Here is an 18,315-nt window from a genome sequence, read left to right as displayed (position 1 = left end):
TAACACTAAAAGCATCTAGCCCCCATTGAAATAATTTCTTGACAGCCCTTAAGATGCACGCACATCAATCTTGTGCCCGTCTTACTTCCTACCCTTTTGCCTGCTCCTGTGACATGGACACCTGGTGAGCAGTGCCAAAGTCATCACAATATTCAAATCACCATTTCATACAACGATGGGCAGAAACATCAGAAGTTAATAGAATGTGAAAATATTTGTACTTTACTACTTTCCACACTAAAAAGAGATTGCATTTCGTTCTTTCATACATTATTCAAAATGTATCCATGGTATGAAATTACGTTATGGTTCATGTTCCACTAAATAAAAAGTGTTAAGGAAAAGCGTTAAGGAAAAGTGTTAGCTCCATTAACTATGAATCATTGCTGAACAAAATGACTTACATAAACATGCAGTCAAGTCAATAAATTAACATTTTACAGGGGAGCACAATGCATCTTTAGAGCTGCAGGACCCCCGGCCAACAGGTTTTACATGAGATTTTCCACAGGGAGAACCACGCCACCCACACAGCGTGAGCCTAGTGCATTCTACCCATGTAGGCAGAGAAACCACAGCCAGTGGCTCGCCCCCTCGCTGTCCTTTCCCTGACCACAGCACCAGCCCTGGGTTCTTCCCCATGCAGGCCCAGACATGGCCATCAGCTGACCCAGAGATAGAGGATAGTTCTTTCACCAACACACAGTCCTGCTGCTGGAATAGGCCCCTGCTGATGCAAATCTACCTGCCATACAAAGTGGCTTTGTGAGCTGAGGGATACTCGTCGTGCAAATTCAATAAAAAACCCACACACACACTCACAAATATGCCTGGTATTAGGCCTACCTGTGACATACTGCCTGAAAATAAGGTTAACAATCTGATTGGCAAAATATAAAAATGTGATCCGGTTAAGTCTCTAGTTAGCGGAGCTGCAATAGAGTTCACTGCAATAATAAAAAAAGACTAACACCCAGATGGGAAGAAATAGTCTCTCCTTGATTTGTGGCAATATTTTGTACAATCATTGCACCGTGGTATTAGGGATGGGCACAGTTAATTGAATAATCAAACGGACGTTAGTATTGGATTACTTGAGTGTTCATTTAAAAATATATAATAATTGTAGAACTATTTTAACAAAAAGCTGTCTAAATTAAATGAAAATGATACTTGTGACATTGTTACCTACAAGGATATATATCATGACACTTAATTCTTAATTTAATAAAACACAATGTAGCTTTTATAATGGTGCGTTGAGCTACTGCTGCACATTTAGCCCTCCAGTCCTCCCTGACATCGGTACACTTCAAACAGCAATTACATGCTCGCAACTAACAGTTTCCACAAAACCTGAAACAGATCAATGCAAAACACACACCAGAAAACGTTATTGTTACAGAACATCGGTGAAAATCATAATTCTCTTTCACTTTTGCTGTTAGCCAAAACTAGCGGAGAAAAGCAGTCTGTCCGCTGTTTACCACTGCCATGTGCATTTGTGTCATTTTGATTGGTCAAGAGCATTTTATTTGTGTGTTGCATTTGGACTACCCGCATATACAAACAAATGTCATGATATAATTTGAATAGTAAAATAATTTCAAATATCCATCCCTACTTGGTATATCATTGGATATCCTTGAGCTCTCAGGTTGGCTGTGTTAATATGCGACAGAGGAACTTGTGATAGACGGATGGCCAGTAGAAGTGTGTACTTCTGTCCTACCTCCTGGGTGGGTTGTGCTGCTGCCTCTCCTTCCGTCGGCCCCCCTCCCGAGGCGGCATGGGCCGGCCCCCCTCCCGAGGCGGCATGGGCCGGCCCCCCTCCCGAGGCGGCATGGGCCGGCCCCCCTCCCGAGGCGGCATGGGCCGGCCCCCCTCCCGAGGCGGCATGGGCCGGCCCCCCTCCCGAGGCGGCATGGGCCGGCCCCCCTCCCGAGGCGGCATGGGTCGGCCCCCCTCCCGAGGCGGCATGGGTCGGCCTCCGTCGTGGGACTCGCGGTGGTTGATGGGCTTGCCCCCCTCCGGGGTGGGTTTGGGGAGTTTCCCAGGCTGGCCTGGCAATGGTGGGCTGGGAGCCTTCCTGGGGGGAGCCTTCTCCCTACGAGGAGGGGGAGGTGTACCAGGCTTCAGTGGGACGCTTGAAGATAAGAGTATATTGCTTTGTTGTTTGGCATGCAGCATCCACACGTCACACTAATGAGGGCAAAACCCATACTTTCTCAAAAAGACTGATTGACTATAGACTAACACCAGAAGCATGCTAGCTACACATCTAAGGTGAACAATATAGCATGTCAATTAAATGCAAACTACTCTATTATTATGTAAGACTCAGTACCTATAGACTCTTGAGCCATGAAAGGAAAAGTACAAACGATCTGTGTGAGTTGTGTATGAAGGTGCACAGCACAACTGATGAATATACAGCATGTCTATGGAAGAATGGGTATGGCTGTACCCTTTGTGCCCTAGAGCTGGCGGGGCCTCAACTTTATTCTTGGCGTTCCTCTGTGCTGAATGGGTCGGAGACGGAGACAATGAGAACGATCTGGACCTGCAGTGAGATAAACAGAAGCCCAAGTTTATCTTATGGGAGACCAGCTATCTTATGCGAGACCATAGGTTAAAGGTTAGCTTGGACTCAGGGAATGAGTGTCCTATTCAATAGACAGTGTTGTGGGGGTGTGTTAGGTGGTTCTGTGCGTTGACAGGCAGGCAGAGTGTGTGTCGGACCTGGAGTGGCTGCCGCTGAAGGAGCTGCGCTGGGATGAGTGGCTGGAGTACGAGCTGAAGGACGAGGAGCCTGAGCGAGACCGAGATCGGGATGAACCGGAGCCTGTGTAGGAGGAAGAGCGGGACGAAGACCTGCAGAACAGAACACACACTTAACCTCACTCTTTAACACACAAACACGGAATACTCAAGTAGATTGAAACACTGCAGAAAATAGGTGCTGATGTAAGGCAGAGTACCAAAGTAGATGTATGGCTGAATTGAAAGCTACCTAGATGAGTTGGATAGCGATACAGAGGATCCAGAAGGCCGGTGTCGCCGTCGGCCCCGCGGTGGTGACCCAGACATGCCCGGAAGTCTCCTGGGGGATTTGGACCGGCGCCAGGGGTCCTTCCACTCATCTGGCCGCTTGGACATGGGCATCAGCTCCTTTTTGGAAGGCGGTTCCATCATCGGTCGACTGAGGGGGAGAGAAAGGAAATAGGGGCAAACAAATTAAAATCACACATTTTGCAATAAAGCATCACAAATGAATGAGACTGAAATCATGGACAGAAGGCCAATGATGAATGAGGACATTTTGATTCCATTCACTGTTTTCATTCCTTCCTTAACACGCTTTTCAGTGACAGGTGTTCTTTTTTTGGAAGAGCTGTGGTATGAGGATGACAACATTGTGCATACCTGGAACCAGTTCATGTTCCTGATAGAGTATGGCACGGCATACTGACACGACATACTGGCACGGCATACTGACACGACATACTGACACGGCATACTGACACGACATACTGACACGGCATACTGGCACGGCATACTGGCACGGCATACTGACACGACATACTGGCACGACATACTGGCACGGCATACTGACACGACATACTGACACGACATACTGACACGACATACTGACACGACATACTGGCACGGCATACTGACACAACATACTGACACAACATACTTGAGCGACAGCCCTCCAGTTATTCCCTGGTAAGAGAACCCGAGACACTGATTTACAACATGATGCGTCGCAACATGAGCTGATCATGATCTAAAAAACACATTCAAAACGTTCAAAAGACTGTTCCTTGCCACACCTATGTGTGTTATACGTCCTGCGCCCACTTCCTGACAGGTTGTCATTCTAAATAAGACTGTTCTTAATTGATTTACCAGTATAAAGAAAAATGTGAAAAAATACAGTGCATCTGGAAAGTATTCAGAGCCCTCGACTTTTCCCATATTTTGTTACGTTACAGCCTTATTCTAATATGTATTAAATTCTTTTTCCCCCTCATCAATCTACACAGAATACCACAGAATACCACAGAAATGTCTGCAAATTTATTACAAATAAAAATACATAAATATCAATTTACATAAGTATTCAGACCCTTTACTCAGTACTTTGTTGAAGCATCTTTGACAGCAATTATAGCCTTGAGTCTTCTTGGGTATGAGGCTACAAGCTTGGCACGCCTGTATTTGGAGAGTTACTCCCATTCTTTTCCGCAGATCCTCTCAAGCCCAGTCAGGTTGGATGGGGAGCGTTGCTGCACAGCTATTTTCAGGTCTCTCCAGAAATGTTCAATCGGGTTCAAGTTCGGGCTCTGGGCCACTCAAGGACATTCAGAGACTTTCCCCGAAGCCCCTCCTTCGTGCTTAGGGTCGTTGTCCTGTTGGAAGGTGAACCTTCGCCCCTAGTCTGAGGTCCTGAGTGCTCTGGAGCAGGTTTTCATCAAGGATCTCTCTGTACTTTGCTTCGTCCCGATCCTGACTAGTCTCCCAGTACCTGCCGCTGAAAAACATACCCACAGCATGAGGCTACCACCACCATGTTTCACCATAGGGATGGTGCCAGGAGTCCTCCAGACCTAATGCTGGATTCATCAGACCATAGAATCTTGTTACTCATGGTCTGAGAGTGCTTTAGGTGCCTTTTGGCAAACTCCAAGCAGGCTGTCATGTGCCTTTAACTGAGGACTGGCTTCGTCTGCCCACGCACCGTAAATCAAATCAAACTTTATTTGTCACAAGCGCCGAATACAACAAGTGTAGACCTCACTGTGAAATGCTTACTTACAAGCCCTTAACCAACAGTGCAGTTCAAGAAGAATTAAGAAAATATTTACAAAATAGAAAAGTAAAAATAATAAAAAGTAACAATACGAATAACGAGGCTATATACAGGGGGTACCGGTACCGAGTCAGTGTGCGAGGGTACAGGTTAATTGTGGTAATTTGTACATGTAGGTAGGGGTGAAGTGACTATACGTAGATAATAAACAGTGAATAGCAACAGTGTACAAAAGGGAGGGTGGTCAATGTAAATAGTCCAGTGGCGATTTCTTTATTTGTTCAGTAGTCTTATGGCTTGGGGGTAGAAACTGTTGAGGAGCCTTTTGGTCCTAGACTTGGCGCTCCGGTACCGCTTGCCGTGCGGTAGCAGAGAAAACAGTCTATGACTTGGGTGACTGGAGTCTCTGACAATTTTATGGGCTTTCCTCTGACACTCCCTATTATATTAGGTCCTGGATGGCAGGAAGCTTGGCCCCAGCGACGTACTGGGCCGTACGCACTACCCTCTGTAGCGCCTTACGGTCAGATGCCGAGCAGTTTCCATACCAGGTGGTGATGCAACCGGTCAGGATGCTCTCGATGGTGCAGCTGTAGAACCTTTTGAGGATCTGGGGACCCATGCCAAATATTTTAATTTTCCTGAGGGGGGAAGGTTTTATCGTGCACTCTTCACGACTGTTTTGGTATGTTTGGACCATGATCGTTCATTGGTGATGTGGACACCAAGGAACTTGAAACTGGACCCGCTCCACTACAGCCCCGTCGATGTTAATGGTGGCCTGTTCAGCCCGCCTTTTCCTGTAGTCCACGATCAGCTGCTTTGTCTTGCTTACGTTGAGGGAGAGGTTGTTGTCCTGGCACCACACTGCCAGTTCTCTGACGTCCTCACTATAGGCCGTCTCATTGTTCTCGGTGATCAGGTGTTGTGTTGTCAGCAAACTTAATGATGGTGTTGGAGTCGTGTTTGGCCACGCAGTCGTGGGTGAACAGGGAGTACAGGAGGGGATTAAAGACACACCCCTGAGGGGCCCCAGTGTTAAGGAACAGCGTGGCAGACGTGTTGTTGCCTACTCTTACCACCTGGGGTGCCCCGTCAGGAAGTCCAGGATCCAGTTGCAGAGGGAGGTGTTTAGTCCCAGAGGCCTTAGCTTGGTGACAAACTTCGTAGGCACTATGGTGTTGAACGCTGAACTGTAGACAATGAACAGCATTTTCACATTGGTGTTCCTTTGTCCAGGTAGGAAAGGGCAGTGTGGAGTGCGATTGAGATTGCATCATCTGTGGATCTGTTGGAGCGGTATGCGAATTGAAGTGGGTCTAGGGTGTCCTGGAGGATGCTGTTGATGTGAGCCATGACCAGTTTTTCAAAGCACTTCATGGCTAACGACGTGAGTGCCACGGGCGGTAATCATTTAGACAGGTTACCTTCGCTTCCTTGGGCACAGGGACTGTTGGCCTGCTTGAAACATGTAGGTATTACAGACTCGGTCAGGGAGACGTTGAAAACGTCAGTGAAGACACTTTACAGTTGGTCCGCGCATGCTTGAGTACACATCCCGGTAATCTGTCTGGCCCAGCGGCTTTGTGAATAAAGACCTGTTTAAAGGTTTTGTTCACATCGGCTATCGACAGCGTTATCACAGTCATCTAGAACTGCTCTCGAAGCGAGCATAAAAGGCATTTTAGCTTGTCTGGTAGGCTAGCGTCACTGGGCAGCTCGTGTCTGGGTTTCCCTTTGTAGTCCGTAATAGTTTTCAAGCCCTGCCACATCCGACGAGCGTCAGAGTCAGTGTAGTAGGATTCAATCTTAATCCTGTATTGACGCTTTGCTTGTTTGATGGTCCGTCTGAGGGCATAGCGGGATTTATTTTAAGCGTACAAATTAGTCTCCCGCTCCTTGAAAGCAGCAGCTCTAGTCTTTAGCTCGATGCTGATGTTGCCTGTCATCCATGGCTTCTGGTTGGGATATGTACATACGGTCACTGTGGGGACAACGTCGTTGATGCACTTATTGATGAAGCCAATGACTGAAGGCCTGGTTGGTGGAGTGCTGCACAGATGGTTGTCCTTCAGGAAGGTTCTCCCATCTCCACAGAGGAACGCTGGAGCTCTGTCAGAGTGACCATCGGGTTCTTGGTCACCTCCCTGACCAAGGCCCTTCTCCCCCGATTGCTCAGTTTGGCCGGGCGGCCAGCTCTAAGAAGAGTCTTGGTGGTTCTAAACTTCTTCCATTTAAAAATAATGGATGCCACTGTGTTCTTGTGGACCTTCAATGGCACAGACATGTGTTGGTAACCTTCCCCAGATCTGTGCCTCAATGCAATCCTGTCTTGGAGCTCTACGGACAGTTCCTTCCTCCTCATGGCTTGTTTTTTTCTGACATGCACAGTTCAGTGACCTGCCAATGTGCTTCTGGGACAACAACCTCTTCCTCAAAGTCAGTAAGACCAAGGAGCTGATTGTGGACTACAGGAAATGGGGGGGACAAACACGCCCCCATCCACAGTGCTGCAGAGGAGCGGGTCAAGGACTTAAAATGGTCCACACGCGCACAGTAGTAAAGGCAAATCCTCAAAAAGTTATACAGCTGCACCATTGAGAGCACCACTGTCTGCATCACCGCTTGGTATGGCAACAGTACTGCATGGCGGAGATATGGACAGCCCGAGCCCCCTGCCATCCAGGACCTCTATATCAGGAAGTGTGAAAGGAAGCCCCGAAAAATCGTTAGACTCCAGCCACCTAAGCCATAGACTGTTCTCTCTGCTTCTGCACGGCAAGCGTTACCGGTCCATCAATTCTGACACCAACAGGCTCCTGAACAGCTTCTATTCCCAAGCCATAAGACTGCTAAATAGCGACACAGATTTTTGGAGTGGATGCTTGTATTTTATTTTGCACTGTCTCTCTACACACTCACAACGACACTCCAACACACACATAACAGTCACACACATTTATACTGACTACACACACACACTCACAAAAAATCTACTCTTTTTATCAAACGTCCTGATGCATACATCGTGATTAGCCCTATACATATCTACCTCTATCACTCCAGTATCCCTGCATAGTATAAATATGGTATTGAAACTGACCCTCTATATAGCTTCTTACTTTCGTGTTTCTATTTCTCGTGTTTTTGTTCTACCTTGATATGCTTAGTACTACATGGATTACTGCATTGTTGGGTTTATAGCTTGCAAGAAAGGCATTTCACTGGACTTGTGCATGTGACATTAAAACTTCAAATGTTGATTTAATACATTGTGACAATAATGACACATGAGAATGGCAGCAAGTGTTCAAATAGGATGAAAAAAGGGTATCTCATGCTTATCTATTGAATATCGGTTATCGTGGAATTATTGGCCGATACCGATATAGCGGTAAAAAGGCCAATTTCTGCCGAGAACATTGGTGAACCGATATATCTGCCGGGCTCTATTAAACACAGCTCTACCACAGTCTTCTCCACAAACCTGAGGGTTTATTCCAGCCTATAGAAAGTCTACACCCCCTTGAACTTTTTCTCATTTTGTTGTATTACAAAGTAGAATTGAAATATTATTTTTGTCATTGATATACAGTACCAGTCAAATGTTTGGACAAAACGACTCACTCAAGGGGTTTTCTTTATTTTTTACTATTTTCTACATTGTAGAATAATAGTGAAGACGACAAAACTATGAAATAACGCATGGAATCATGTAGTAAGCAAAATTGTTAAATAATTCAAAATATTTTTTTTATTTGAGATTCTTCAAAGTAGCCACCCTTTGCACACTCTAGGCATTCTCTCAACCAGCTTCATGAGGTAGTCACCTGGAATGCATTTGAATTAACAGGTGTGCCTTGTTAAAAGTTAATTTGTGTAATTTCTTTCCTTCTTAATGCGTTTGAGCCAATCAGTCGTGTTGTGACAAGGTAGGGGTGATATACAGAAGATAGCCCTATTTGGCAAAATAACAAGTCCATATTATGGCAAGAACAGCTCAAATATGCAAAGAGAAATTACAATCCATCATTAGTTTAAACATGCAGGTCAGTCAATCAGGAACATTTCAAGAACTTTGAACGTTTCCTTAATTGCAGTCGCAAAAACCAGACTGCGTGAATCAGGCCTTCATGGTCGAAACCACTACTTAAAGGACGTGCCGTGACATGCGGAAGGAAATTTGCAACACAAACAAACATGGAAGAGGGGCAAGGTCGGTTGCATGGACGTGGTTTGGGAATGAAAAGTAAAACAGGCTCAAACACCACTAACCTCTTTAACCACCTAGGCAAGAATCATGTGAAACAGTATGGAGAGAGTCTACGGATGAGACCCAGAAAAGTACAGTCGAGTGCTCAAAACAAACCCCCGACTCAGACGTTGCAAGAGGCTTTTGCCCGTGGCACACCATATGGCAAAGAATCCCGAAGATGGAAGGAGATAACAGCTGCCGTTACAACTTACATCTGCAAAGACATGGCCCCAATTTACACGGTCGAGAAACTGAGGTTTCGTGAGTTGGTGCTAACACTCGACCCAAGGGACCAAATGCAAATTGATGTGTGACACGTATTAAGGCCAAAATAACATGCAAAACAGGCAAGCCCCCCCCCCCCCCCAAAAAATAATAATATATATTTCAGGCCTATATTTATTTTGTTTGCAACTATAGTTTAAGTGTTTTCTATTTACCTTTTTAGATTTTATACAGTCATATTTTATATTTTGTTAAATGTTTAAATTGAACATTTGCACAGGTTCTAAATAAAAGAAATAATAAAATATGAGTAAGTACCTTTTTATTTGTTGAGTATAATTCAAAATGTAACAAGAAATAGGCCTTTACATGTGGTCATTTTATATAAACGATTTATTCATTGAATTTACAGAAAATGTGCTATATCATGATATGTATCGTTATCAGGATATGAAATGACCTATATCGGGATATGAGATTTTGGCCATATCGCCCAGCCCTAGTTCCCACCATGAGAAAAAAGAAGGAACCCGCACACTGCTCTTGATAGCATCACTGCTCTTTAATAAGCTTTACGCATCAGCCTCACGACCTTCGTCAGAGCTCGATACGTAAAGCATATTAAAGAGCAGTGATACTATGTGCGGGTTCCTTCTTTTTTCTCTCCATTTTATTCAACTGTTACCATGCACCTGCAAAAAAGATAGCTCAGATGTGCGAGTGCCTTTTTAAATTTTGGTTCACACCATGAAGCATGGAGGAGGAGGTGTGATGGTGCTTTGCTGGTGACACTGTCAGTGATTCATTTAGAATTCAAGGCACACTTAACCAGGATGGCTATCACAGCATTCTGCAGCGATACACCATCCCATCTGGTTTGCGGTTAGTGGGACTATTATTTGTTTTTCAATAGGACAATGACCCAACACACCTCCAGGCTGTGTAAGGACTATTTGACCTGGCCTCCACAATCACCCGACCTCAACCCAAATGAGATGGTTTGGTATGAGTTGGACCGCAGAGGGAAGTAAAAACAGTCAACAAGTGCTCAGTATATGTTGAACTCCTTCACGATTGTTGGAAAAGCATTCCAGGTTAATCTGGTTGAGGCAATGCCAAGAGTGTGCAAAGCTGTCATCAAGGCAAAGGGTGGCTACTTTGAAGAATCAAAAATATATTTAGATTTTTTAATACTTTTTTGGTTACAACATGATTCCATATGTTACTTCATAGTTTTGATACATTCACTATTATTCTACAATGTAGAAAATAGCACAAATAATGAAAAACCCTTGAATGAGTAGGTGTGTCCAAGCATTTGACTGGTACTGTACACAAAAAAAAAACTCCATAAAAGTTAAAGTGAAAAGAATTCTACACATTTTTACAAATCAACACAAATTCAATAACTAAAATAGTTGTTGCTTAAGTGTTCACCACCTTTGTTTAGGCAAGCCTAAAATAGTTCAGAAGTAAGATTTGGCAATAACAAACCGTAAATGGAATATATCTTTAAGTGAATCATTATGCTGTGGGTGATATAATAAACCAGCTCTGTTAACTTAGTGCCTCAACTGAGATGGCACAGCAAGGTTACATCATGAGAATCTTTCCCAAACATCAGTGGCAATAAGTGAGGTGGGGGGTGCACAGCTCAGCTAAACTTCCAAGCTGAGCCAACTGATAGAAGAAAGGACTTAAGGAGGAAGTATTACACTTGAGTCTATGACACAAACACTGAGGGAAAACAAGCACGTCTATACTCTGTGGGCGTCTCAGTGCATACAAGCTGATATTAGTCACTGCTCAGTGAAAACAGCGTGTGACAGCGACACTACTGTAAACGATTAAGTCGGGCGTACACTACACGATTTGGCCCTGATTTATATGTCCCAGACAATGAGACACTCAACGAGACACTGCACGGAACGTGGCCACTCAACGAGACACTGCACGGAACGTGGCCACTCAACGAGACACTCATAATAATACTAATAATATTAACAGATACTGCATGTCTGACATGGACGGGATGGGCAAGTTGCATCATGTTTCGTATGCAAAACTCCTCCCTCACCACCCTTTCCAAACAAACCCAGAAACTAGGCACTCCTGTCATTGAGAAAGAAAACAGTGAAAAAAGACATTACTTCCTGAGTGAATGAGTCAATCAATGCTCTGTCCACAGGCTATGCTACAAACTGGCAAAGGAGACCACAATGAAACTCAACCAGGGTTATGACTTAACAGGCCAAAGTCTCAAAACTTGTAAACAGGAAAACAGGAAAACAAATGCCAAACCCATTTTAACCAACAGGTTGCCCTGCCTAAGAATTTACATCATGAATATGACAGCAAAACACGAACGTGAGTTGAGCCAGCCTAAGACAACTATGATTTCAATTGGTGGTCACAAATGTGAGCAAATTATAAACAATAGATTAAATGAATTGCAGAAAGGAAAAGTTAGTCAAAGTTCTAGATAGTGGGTGGAAAGATTCAAACAACACAGTTGCTTGTGACTAGGGCTGTCCCTGACAAAAATATCTTGGTTGACAGAGTCGTCGGTTCTTTCGACCAATTGATTGGTCAACATTTTAAAACATGTATTTTCCCATATATAGACACACCCTATGTCAACTATATGTAGGCTTCTGAGCTTGTCTGATGCTTTAAGCACAGCACTTAAAAATCAAGACACAAAAATGACTAAAGGAGCCAGAGATCAATATAGCCTAACCAGAAGAAAAAAAACACCTGTTCCCAACCAGACCCTCCTCCTCCCGCTGTCCGGTGCTGCTGGCCTTGACAGATTCTGCCATTATGCTCCTGAAGTTGCCAGTAATAGGCTACACCAGCGGTCGCTAACCTTTTCCATTTGGAGTGCCAAGTTATCGTACCATTTCTACGCGTGCCAGTTATGATTTCCATACGCACATTTTTCAGTTTCATTTCATTTATAATAAAGTCTTCATATCTCAAAATCAATGTCGTGGTTAATAAAAACTCTAAATGAAAATTAGCTTAATGTTAAAGTATTATACTATTGCCAATATGTAAAAAAAAAATACATAAAGCCATCAAATAAAAACATTGCAGCCCGCAGCTAGAAAATATCCTGATAAAAACAAATATCCTATAAATCACATTGGCAATGTATGGCCGGTCTGCAATTAACTTGAAACACTATCAATTACTAACTTGGATCAGGCCTGAAGGCACTTGAAAACTTGCAACATTGTCTAAAATATTGTGGGCCCTCATAGTTTCCGGAGTCAGTGAGCTCCAGACAGACAGACACAGCTGTAAGCCATTTGCGCAAGGGATAAGTAGTAATCAGGTTTACCTTTTTTTCAAATAGGCTACATTGAGGAACTATTGCCATTCTCAATGGATGTAGAAACAGACTTTGTTTACTTGCATTTTGAGGTGAAGAAAACAAATATGAGAAACTCCACAGTGATGGTGAGTTAAGACAATCATAAATCGTGTCAGATACCCAAATGTGCACATTAATAATCCTACATTTGCACGCCAGCCAGGTAGCCTAGGCCTAGTTTATGCGTAATCAGGTGCGTGTTCTTACTCAGGATTGACAGGAGCGCTCCAAACAAAAGACAATAAATTGACAAGTCGTAAATGGAAATAAATAAACAAGTGTGCCTAGGTTGTGTGCTCAGCAAACAACGTGTCCACTCCTACAATGACAAAGGTAAGACTGTAATAATAATAATTGTAATAATAATAATAATATATTCAATGCATTAACAGAAATTACCGTAACCAAACAAACCTTGTAGATTACAAATGATGGTAATTAATGGTAAATGTACTACTGGTGATATTGGTGTGCCACCCCCACGGCCTCTGCAATGGATTATTCCACTCAGACAGGGGTGAATCAGACAGGTGTCTCCAATGCCATATTTATATATACATGCCATTCCGACTAAAAAAAATCTCAGTCGACCGACAGCCAATCGACCAAGCAATCAACAGTAGACTAAACGGGGTCAGCCCAACCTGTAACCTTAACATTTGGAGGATTCCCATCAGGTAGAAACAGAAACCAAATACATTCCAACGTCTTGCAGTCATACATGAATACATTTTCTAGGCATGTGCCTCACGAATGATATGGAAGTAGTGGGGAGTATGACCAATAGCTGCCTTCCAGCTCCCTGTTATCTTTAGGAGCTGACAGCTCTGTTAACTTAGCTCCCCAACAGACGGGACAGCAAGCTTACATCATGGGAAACTTCCCAAACATCAGTGGCCATAGGTGAAGGTGGGCGGGGGTGCATAGCTCAGCTAAACTTCCAAGCTGAGCCAACTGACGGAAGGATATACTTGAGGAAGTATTGCACTTGAGACTATTACACAAACACAAGTATAATATGTGGACATCACAGTGCATGCAACCTGATATTAGTCACTGCTCAGTGTACAGAACAGGGCTCCGGGCAGCCGAGCGGAAATGGAGGAAAACTCGCCTCCCTGCGGACCTGGCAATCCTTTCACTCCCTCCTCTCTACATTCTCCTCTTCTGTCTCTGCTGCTAAATCCACTTTCTACCACTCTAAATTCCAAGCATCTGCCTCTAACCCTAGGAAGCTCTTTGCCACCTTCTCCTCCCTCCTGAATCCTCCCCCCCCCCTCCTCCCTCTCTGCGGAAGACTTCGTCAACCATTTTGAAAAGAAGGTCGACGACATCCGATCCTCGTTTGCTAAGTCAAACGACACCGCTGGTTCTGCTCACACTGCCCTACCCTGTGCTTTGACCTCTTTCTCCCCTCTCTCTCCAGATGAAATCTCGCGTCTTGTGACGGCCGGCCGCCCAACAACCTGCCCGCTTGACCCTATCCAATCCTCTCTTCTCCAGACCATTTCCGGAGACCTTCTCCCTTACCTCACCTCGCTCATCAACTCATCCTTGACCGCTGGCTACGTCCCTTCCGTCTTCAAGAGAGCGAGAGTTGCACCCCTTCTGAAAAAACCTACACTCGATCCCTCCGATGTCAACAACTACAGACCAGTATCCCTTCTTTCTTTTCTCTCCAAAACTCTTGAACGTGCCGTCCTTGGCCAGCTCTCCTGCTATCTCTCTCAGAATGACCTTCTTGATCCAAATCAGTCAGGTTTCAAGACTAGTCATTCAACTGAGACTGCTCTTCTCTGTGTCACGGAGGCGCTCCGCACTGCTAAAGCTAACTCCCTCTCCTCTGCTCTCATCCTTCTAGACCTATCGGCTGCCTTTGATACTGTGAACCATCAGATCCTCCTCTCCACCCTCTCCGAGTTGGGCATCTCCGGCGCGGCCCATGCTTGGATTGCGACCTACCTGACAGGTCGCTCCTACCAGGTGGCGTGGCGAGAATCTGTCTCCGCACCACGTGCTCTAACCACTGGTGTCCCCCAGGGCTCTGTTCTAGGCCCTCTCCTATTCTCGCTATACACCAAGTCACTTGGCTCTGTCATATCCTCACATGGTCTCTCCTATCATTGCTATGCAGACGACACACAATTATTCTTCTCCTTTCCCCCTTCTGATAACCAGGTGGCGAATCGCATCTCTGCATGTCTGGCAGACATATCAGTGTGGATGACGGATCACCACCTCAAGCTGAACCTCGGCAAGACGGAGCTGCTCTTCCTCCCGGGGAAGGACTGCCCGTTCCATGATCTCGCCATCACGGTTGACAACTCCATTGTGTCCTCCTCCCAGAGTGCTAAGAACCTTGGCGTGATCCTGGACAACACCCTGTCGTTCTCAACTAACATCAAGGCGGTGACCCGTTCCTGTAGGTTCATGCTCTACAACATTCGCAGAGTACGACCCTGCCTCACGCAGGAAGCGGCGCAGGTCCTAATCCAGGCACTTGTCATCTCCCGTCTGGATTACTGCAACTCGCTGTTGGCTGGGCTCCCTGCCTGTGCCATTAAACCCCTACAACTCATCCAGAACGCCGCAGCCCGTCTGGTGTTCAACCTTCCCAAGTTCTCTCACGTCACCCCGCTCCTCCACTCTCTCCACTGGCTTCCAGTTGAAGCTCGCATCCGCTACAAGACCATGGTGCTTGCCTACGGAGCTGTGAGGGGAACGGCACCTCCGTACCTTCAGGCTCTGATCAGGCCCTACACCCAAACAAGGGCACTGCGTTCATCCACCTCTGGCCTGCTCGCCTCCCTACCTCTGAGGAAGTACAGTTCCCGCTCAGCCCAGTCAAAACTGTTCGCTGCTCTGGCACCCCAATGGTGGAACAAACTCCCTCACGACGCCAGGTCAGCGGAGTCAATCACCACCTTCCGGAGACACCTGAAACCCCACCTCTTTAAGGAATACCTAGGATAGGATAAAGTAATTTTTCTAACCCCCCCCCCCCCCTTAAAAGAGTTAGATGCACTATTGTAAAGTGGTTGTTCCACTGGATATCATAAGGTGAATGCACCAATTTGTAAGTCGCTCTGGATAAGAGCGTCTGCTAAATGACTTAAATGTAAATGTAAATGTACAACACTTAAGTGTACACTACACGATCTGGCCCTAATTTAGCTGTCCAAGACAAGTTAAGATCGGAGAAAAAAAATCCCCAAACCAATACCTCTACGAAGGTAAGTTGAGACATTGCAGCCTTTAACCTCAGCTCAATCAGTGAAGGGACTGGTGGCTTACTGACACTGTATAGGCTACTGCATGTCAAATATTAACCTTTTATGGCTGCCATCCCGCTACAGGGATGATATGACTACAGCGAGTGAAAGTATAGGGGGCCAAATTCAAAAAGCAGAAATCTGATAATTAAAACTCCTCAAACATAGATGTGTCTTATATCATTTTAAAAGGTAATCTTGTTGTTAATCCCACCAGTGTCCGATTTCAAATATGCTTTTCAGCGAAAGCACTACAAACGATTATGTTAGGTCACCACAAAACCACAATAAGCACAGCCATTTTTTCCAGCGAAATAGGTTTCACAAAAACCAGAAATAGAGAAAATTAATCACTAACCTTTGATTATCTTCATCAGATGACACTCATAGGACTTCATGTTACAAAATACACGCATGTTTTGTTTGATTAAGTTCATATTTATATAAAAAAATCTGAGTTTACATTGGCGCGTTACATTCACTAGTTCCAAAAACATCAAGTGATTTTGCATAGCCACATCGTTTCAACAGAAATACTCATCATAAATGTAGATAATACAAGTTATACACATGGAATTATAGATATAACTCTCCTTAATGCAACCGCTGTGTCAGATTTCAAATTTTTTTTACGGAAAAAGCAAATCATGCAATAATCTGAGATGGAGCTCAGAACAATAGCCAAATTAGCCGCCATGTTGGACTCAACAGAAACCAGAAAATACATGATAAATGTTTCCTTACCTTTGATGAACTTCATCAGAATGCAGTCCTAGGAATCGCAGGTCCACAATAAATGCTTGATTTGTTCGATAATGTCCGTTATTTATGTCCAATTAGTTACTTTGGACATGTTTACCAAACGCCCCACCCAAAGCACGTCCACTACCGTCCACTATAACGTGACGAAATGTCCAAAAGTTCCGTTACAGTCAGTAGAAACATGTCAAACGATGTACTGAATCAATCTTTAGAATGTTGTTAACATACATCTTGAATAGCGTTCCAACCGGAGAATTTCATCGACTTCAGTTGACCGAAGGAACGGAGCTGCCTATCACGTGAACGCGCGCGTTCAATGCGTGATCACCTCCTGGCAGTGGTCACTAATTCCTTCGGCCCCCCTTCACATTAGAGTCATCAGACAAAGTTCCATTGACTGTTGACATCTAGTGGAAGCCGTAGGAAGTGAAAACTCATCAATATCTCGCTGTGATTTCAATGGGACCTTGGTTGAAAATTTGGCACCCCCAGAAAAAATATAAACAGGAAGTGGAACTTCTCAGGTTTTTGCCTGCCATGTGAGTTCTGTTATACTCACAGACATAATTCAAACAGTTTTAGAAACTTCAGAGTGTTTTCTATCCAATACGAATAATGATATGCATATATTAGCAACTGGGACTGAGGAGCAGGCCGTTTACTATGGGCACCTCTGTGCACCTTTCATCCAAGCTACTCAATACTGCCCCTTCAGCCATAAGAAGTTAAAGAAGCCTAGAGGTATTGCTCGCGTGAGGTAGAGTACCTTATGATAAGCTGTGGACCACACTATCTACCAAGAGAGTTCTCAGCTATATTATTTGTAGCCGTCTATTTACCACCACAGACCGATGCTGGCACTAAGACCGCACTCAACCAACTCTATAAGGCCACAAGCAAACAAGAAAATGCTCATCCAGAAGCGGCGCTCCTAGGGGCCGGAGACGTTAATGCTGTTTTACCTTCTACCTTCACATGTGCAACCAGAGAGAATGTTTATTTATTATATATATATATATATATATTATTATTATTTTATTTTATTTTTTTAAATACACTCTAGACCACCTTTACTCCACACACAGAGATGTATACAAAGCTCTCCCCAAATCTGACCATAATTCTATCCTTCTGATTCCTGCTTACAAGCAAAAACTAAAGCAGGAAGTACCAGTGACTCGCTCAATACGGAAGTGGTCAGATGGCCCGGATGCTACGCTACAGGACTGTTTTGCTAGCACAGACCGGAATATGTTTCGGGATTCATCCAATGACACTGAGGAATACACCACCTCAGTCATCGGCTTCATCAATAAGTGCATCGAAGACGTCGTCCCCACAGTGACCGTATGTACATATCCCAACAAGAAGCCATGGATAACAGGCAGCATCCGCATCGAGCTAAAGGCTAGAGCTGCCGCTTTCAAGGAGCAGGAGACTAATCCGTACGCTTATAAGAAATCCCGCTATGCCCTCAGACGAACCACCAAACAAGCAAAGCGTCAATACAGGAGTAAGATTGAATCCTACTACACTGGCTCCGATGCTCGTCTAATGTGGCAGGGCTTGAAAACTATTACGGACTACAAAGGGAAACCCAGAC

At 44.6% G+C, this 18,315-nt stretch overlaps 1 protein-coding gene across 6 annotated transcripts in view; it reads right to left on the bottom strand.

Annotated features, from left to right (window-relative positions):
* Positions 1–18,315, bottom strand: part of LOC139539831 (zinc finger CCCH domain-containing protein 18-like) — a 32,764-nt gene that overhangs the window by 4,950 nt on the left and 9,499 nt on the right. For 5 of the 6 annotated variants that reach the window (XM_071343164.1, XM_071343166.1, XM_071343167.1 and 2 more), the window contains exons 10-13: positions 3,014–3,202; positions 2,743–2,874; positions 2,468–2,563; positions 1,733–2,146 (exon numbers count right to left, since the gene is read on the bottom strand). In XM_071343164.1, the coding sequence (XP_071199265.1) occupies positions 1,733–2,146; positions 2,468–2,563; positions 2,743–2,874; positions 3,014–3,202 (831 nt within the window). The remainder of the gene's footprint in view (positions 1–1,732; positions 2,147–2,467; positions 2,564–2,742; positions 2,875–3,013; positions 3,203–18,315) is intronic. The other variant, XM_071343168.1, reaches the window with a different exon arrangement.

Source organism: Salvelinus alpinus, chromosome 15 (genome assembly GCF_045679555.1).
Source record: "Salvelinus alpinus chromosome 15, SLU_Salpinus.1, whole genome shotgun sequence".
Taxonomy (NCBI): Eukaryota; Metazoa; Chordata; class Actinopteri; order Salmoniformes; family Salmonidae; genus Salvelinus; species Salvelinus alpinus.
This window is presented reverse-complemented; position numbering and strand designations above follow the sequence as displayed.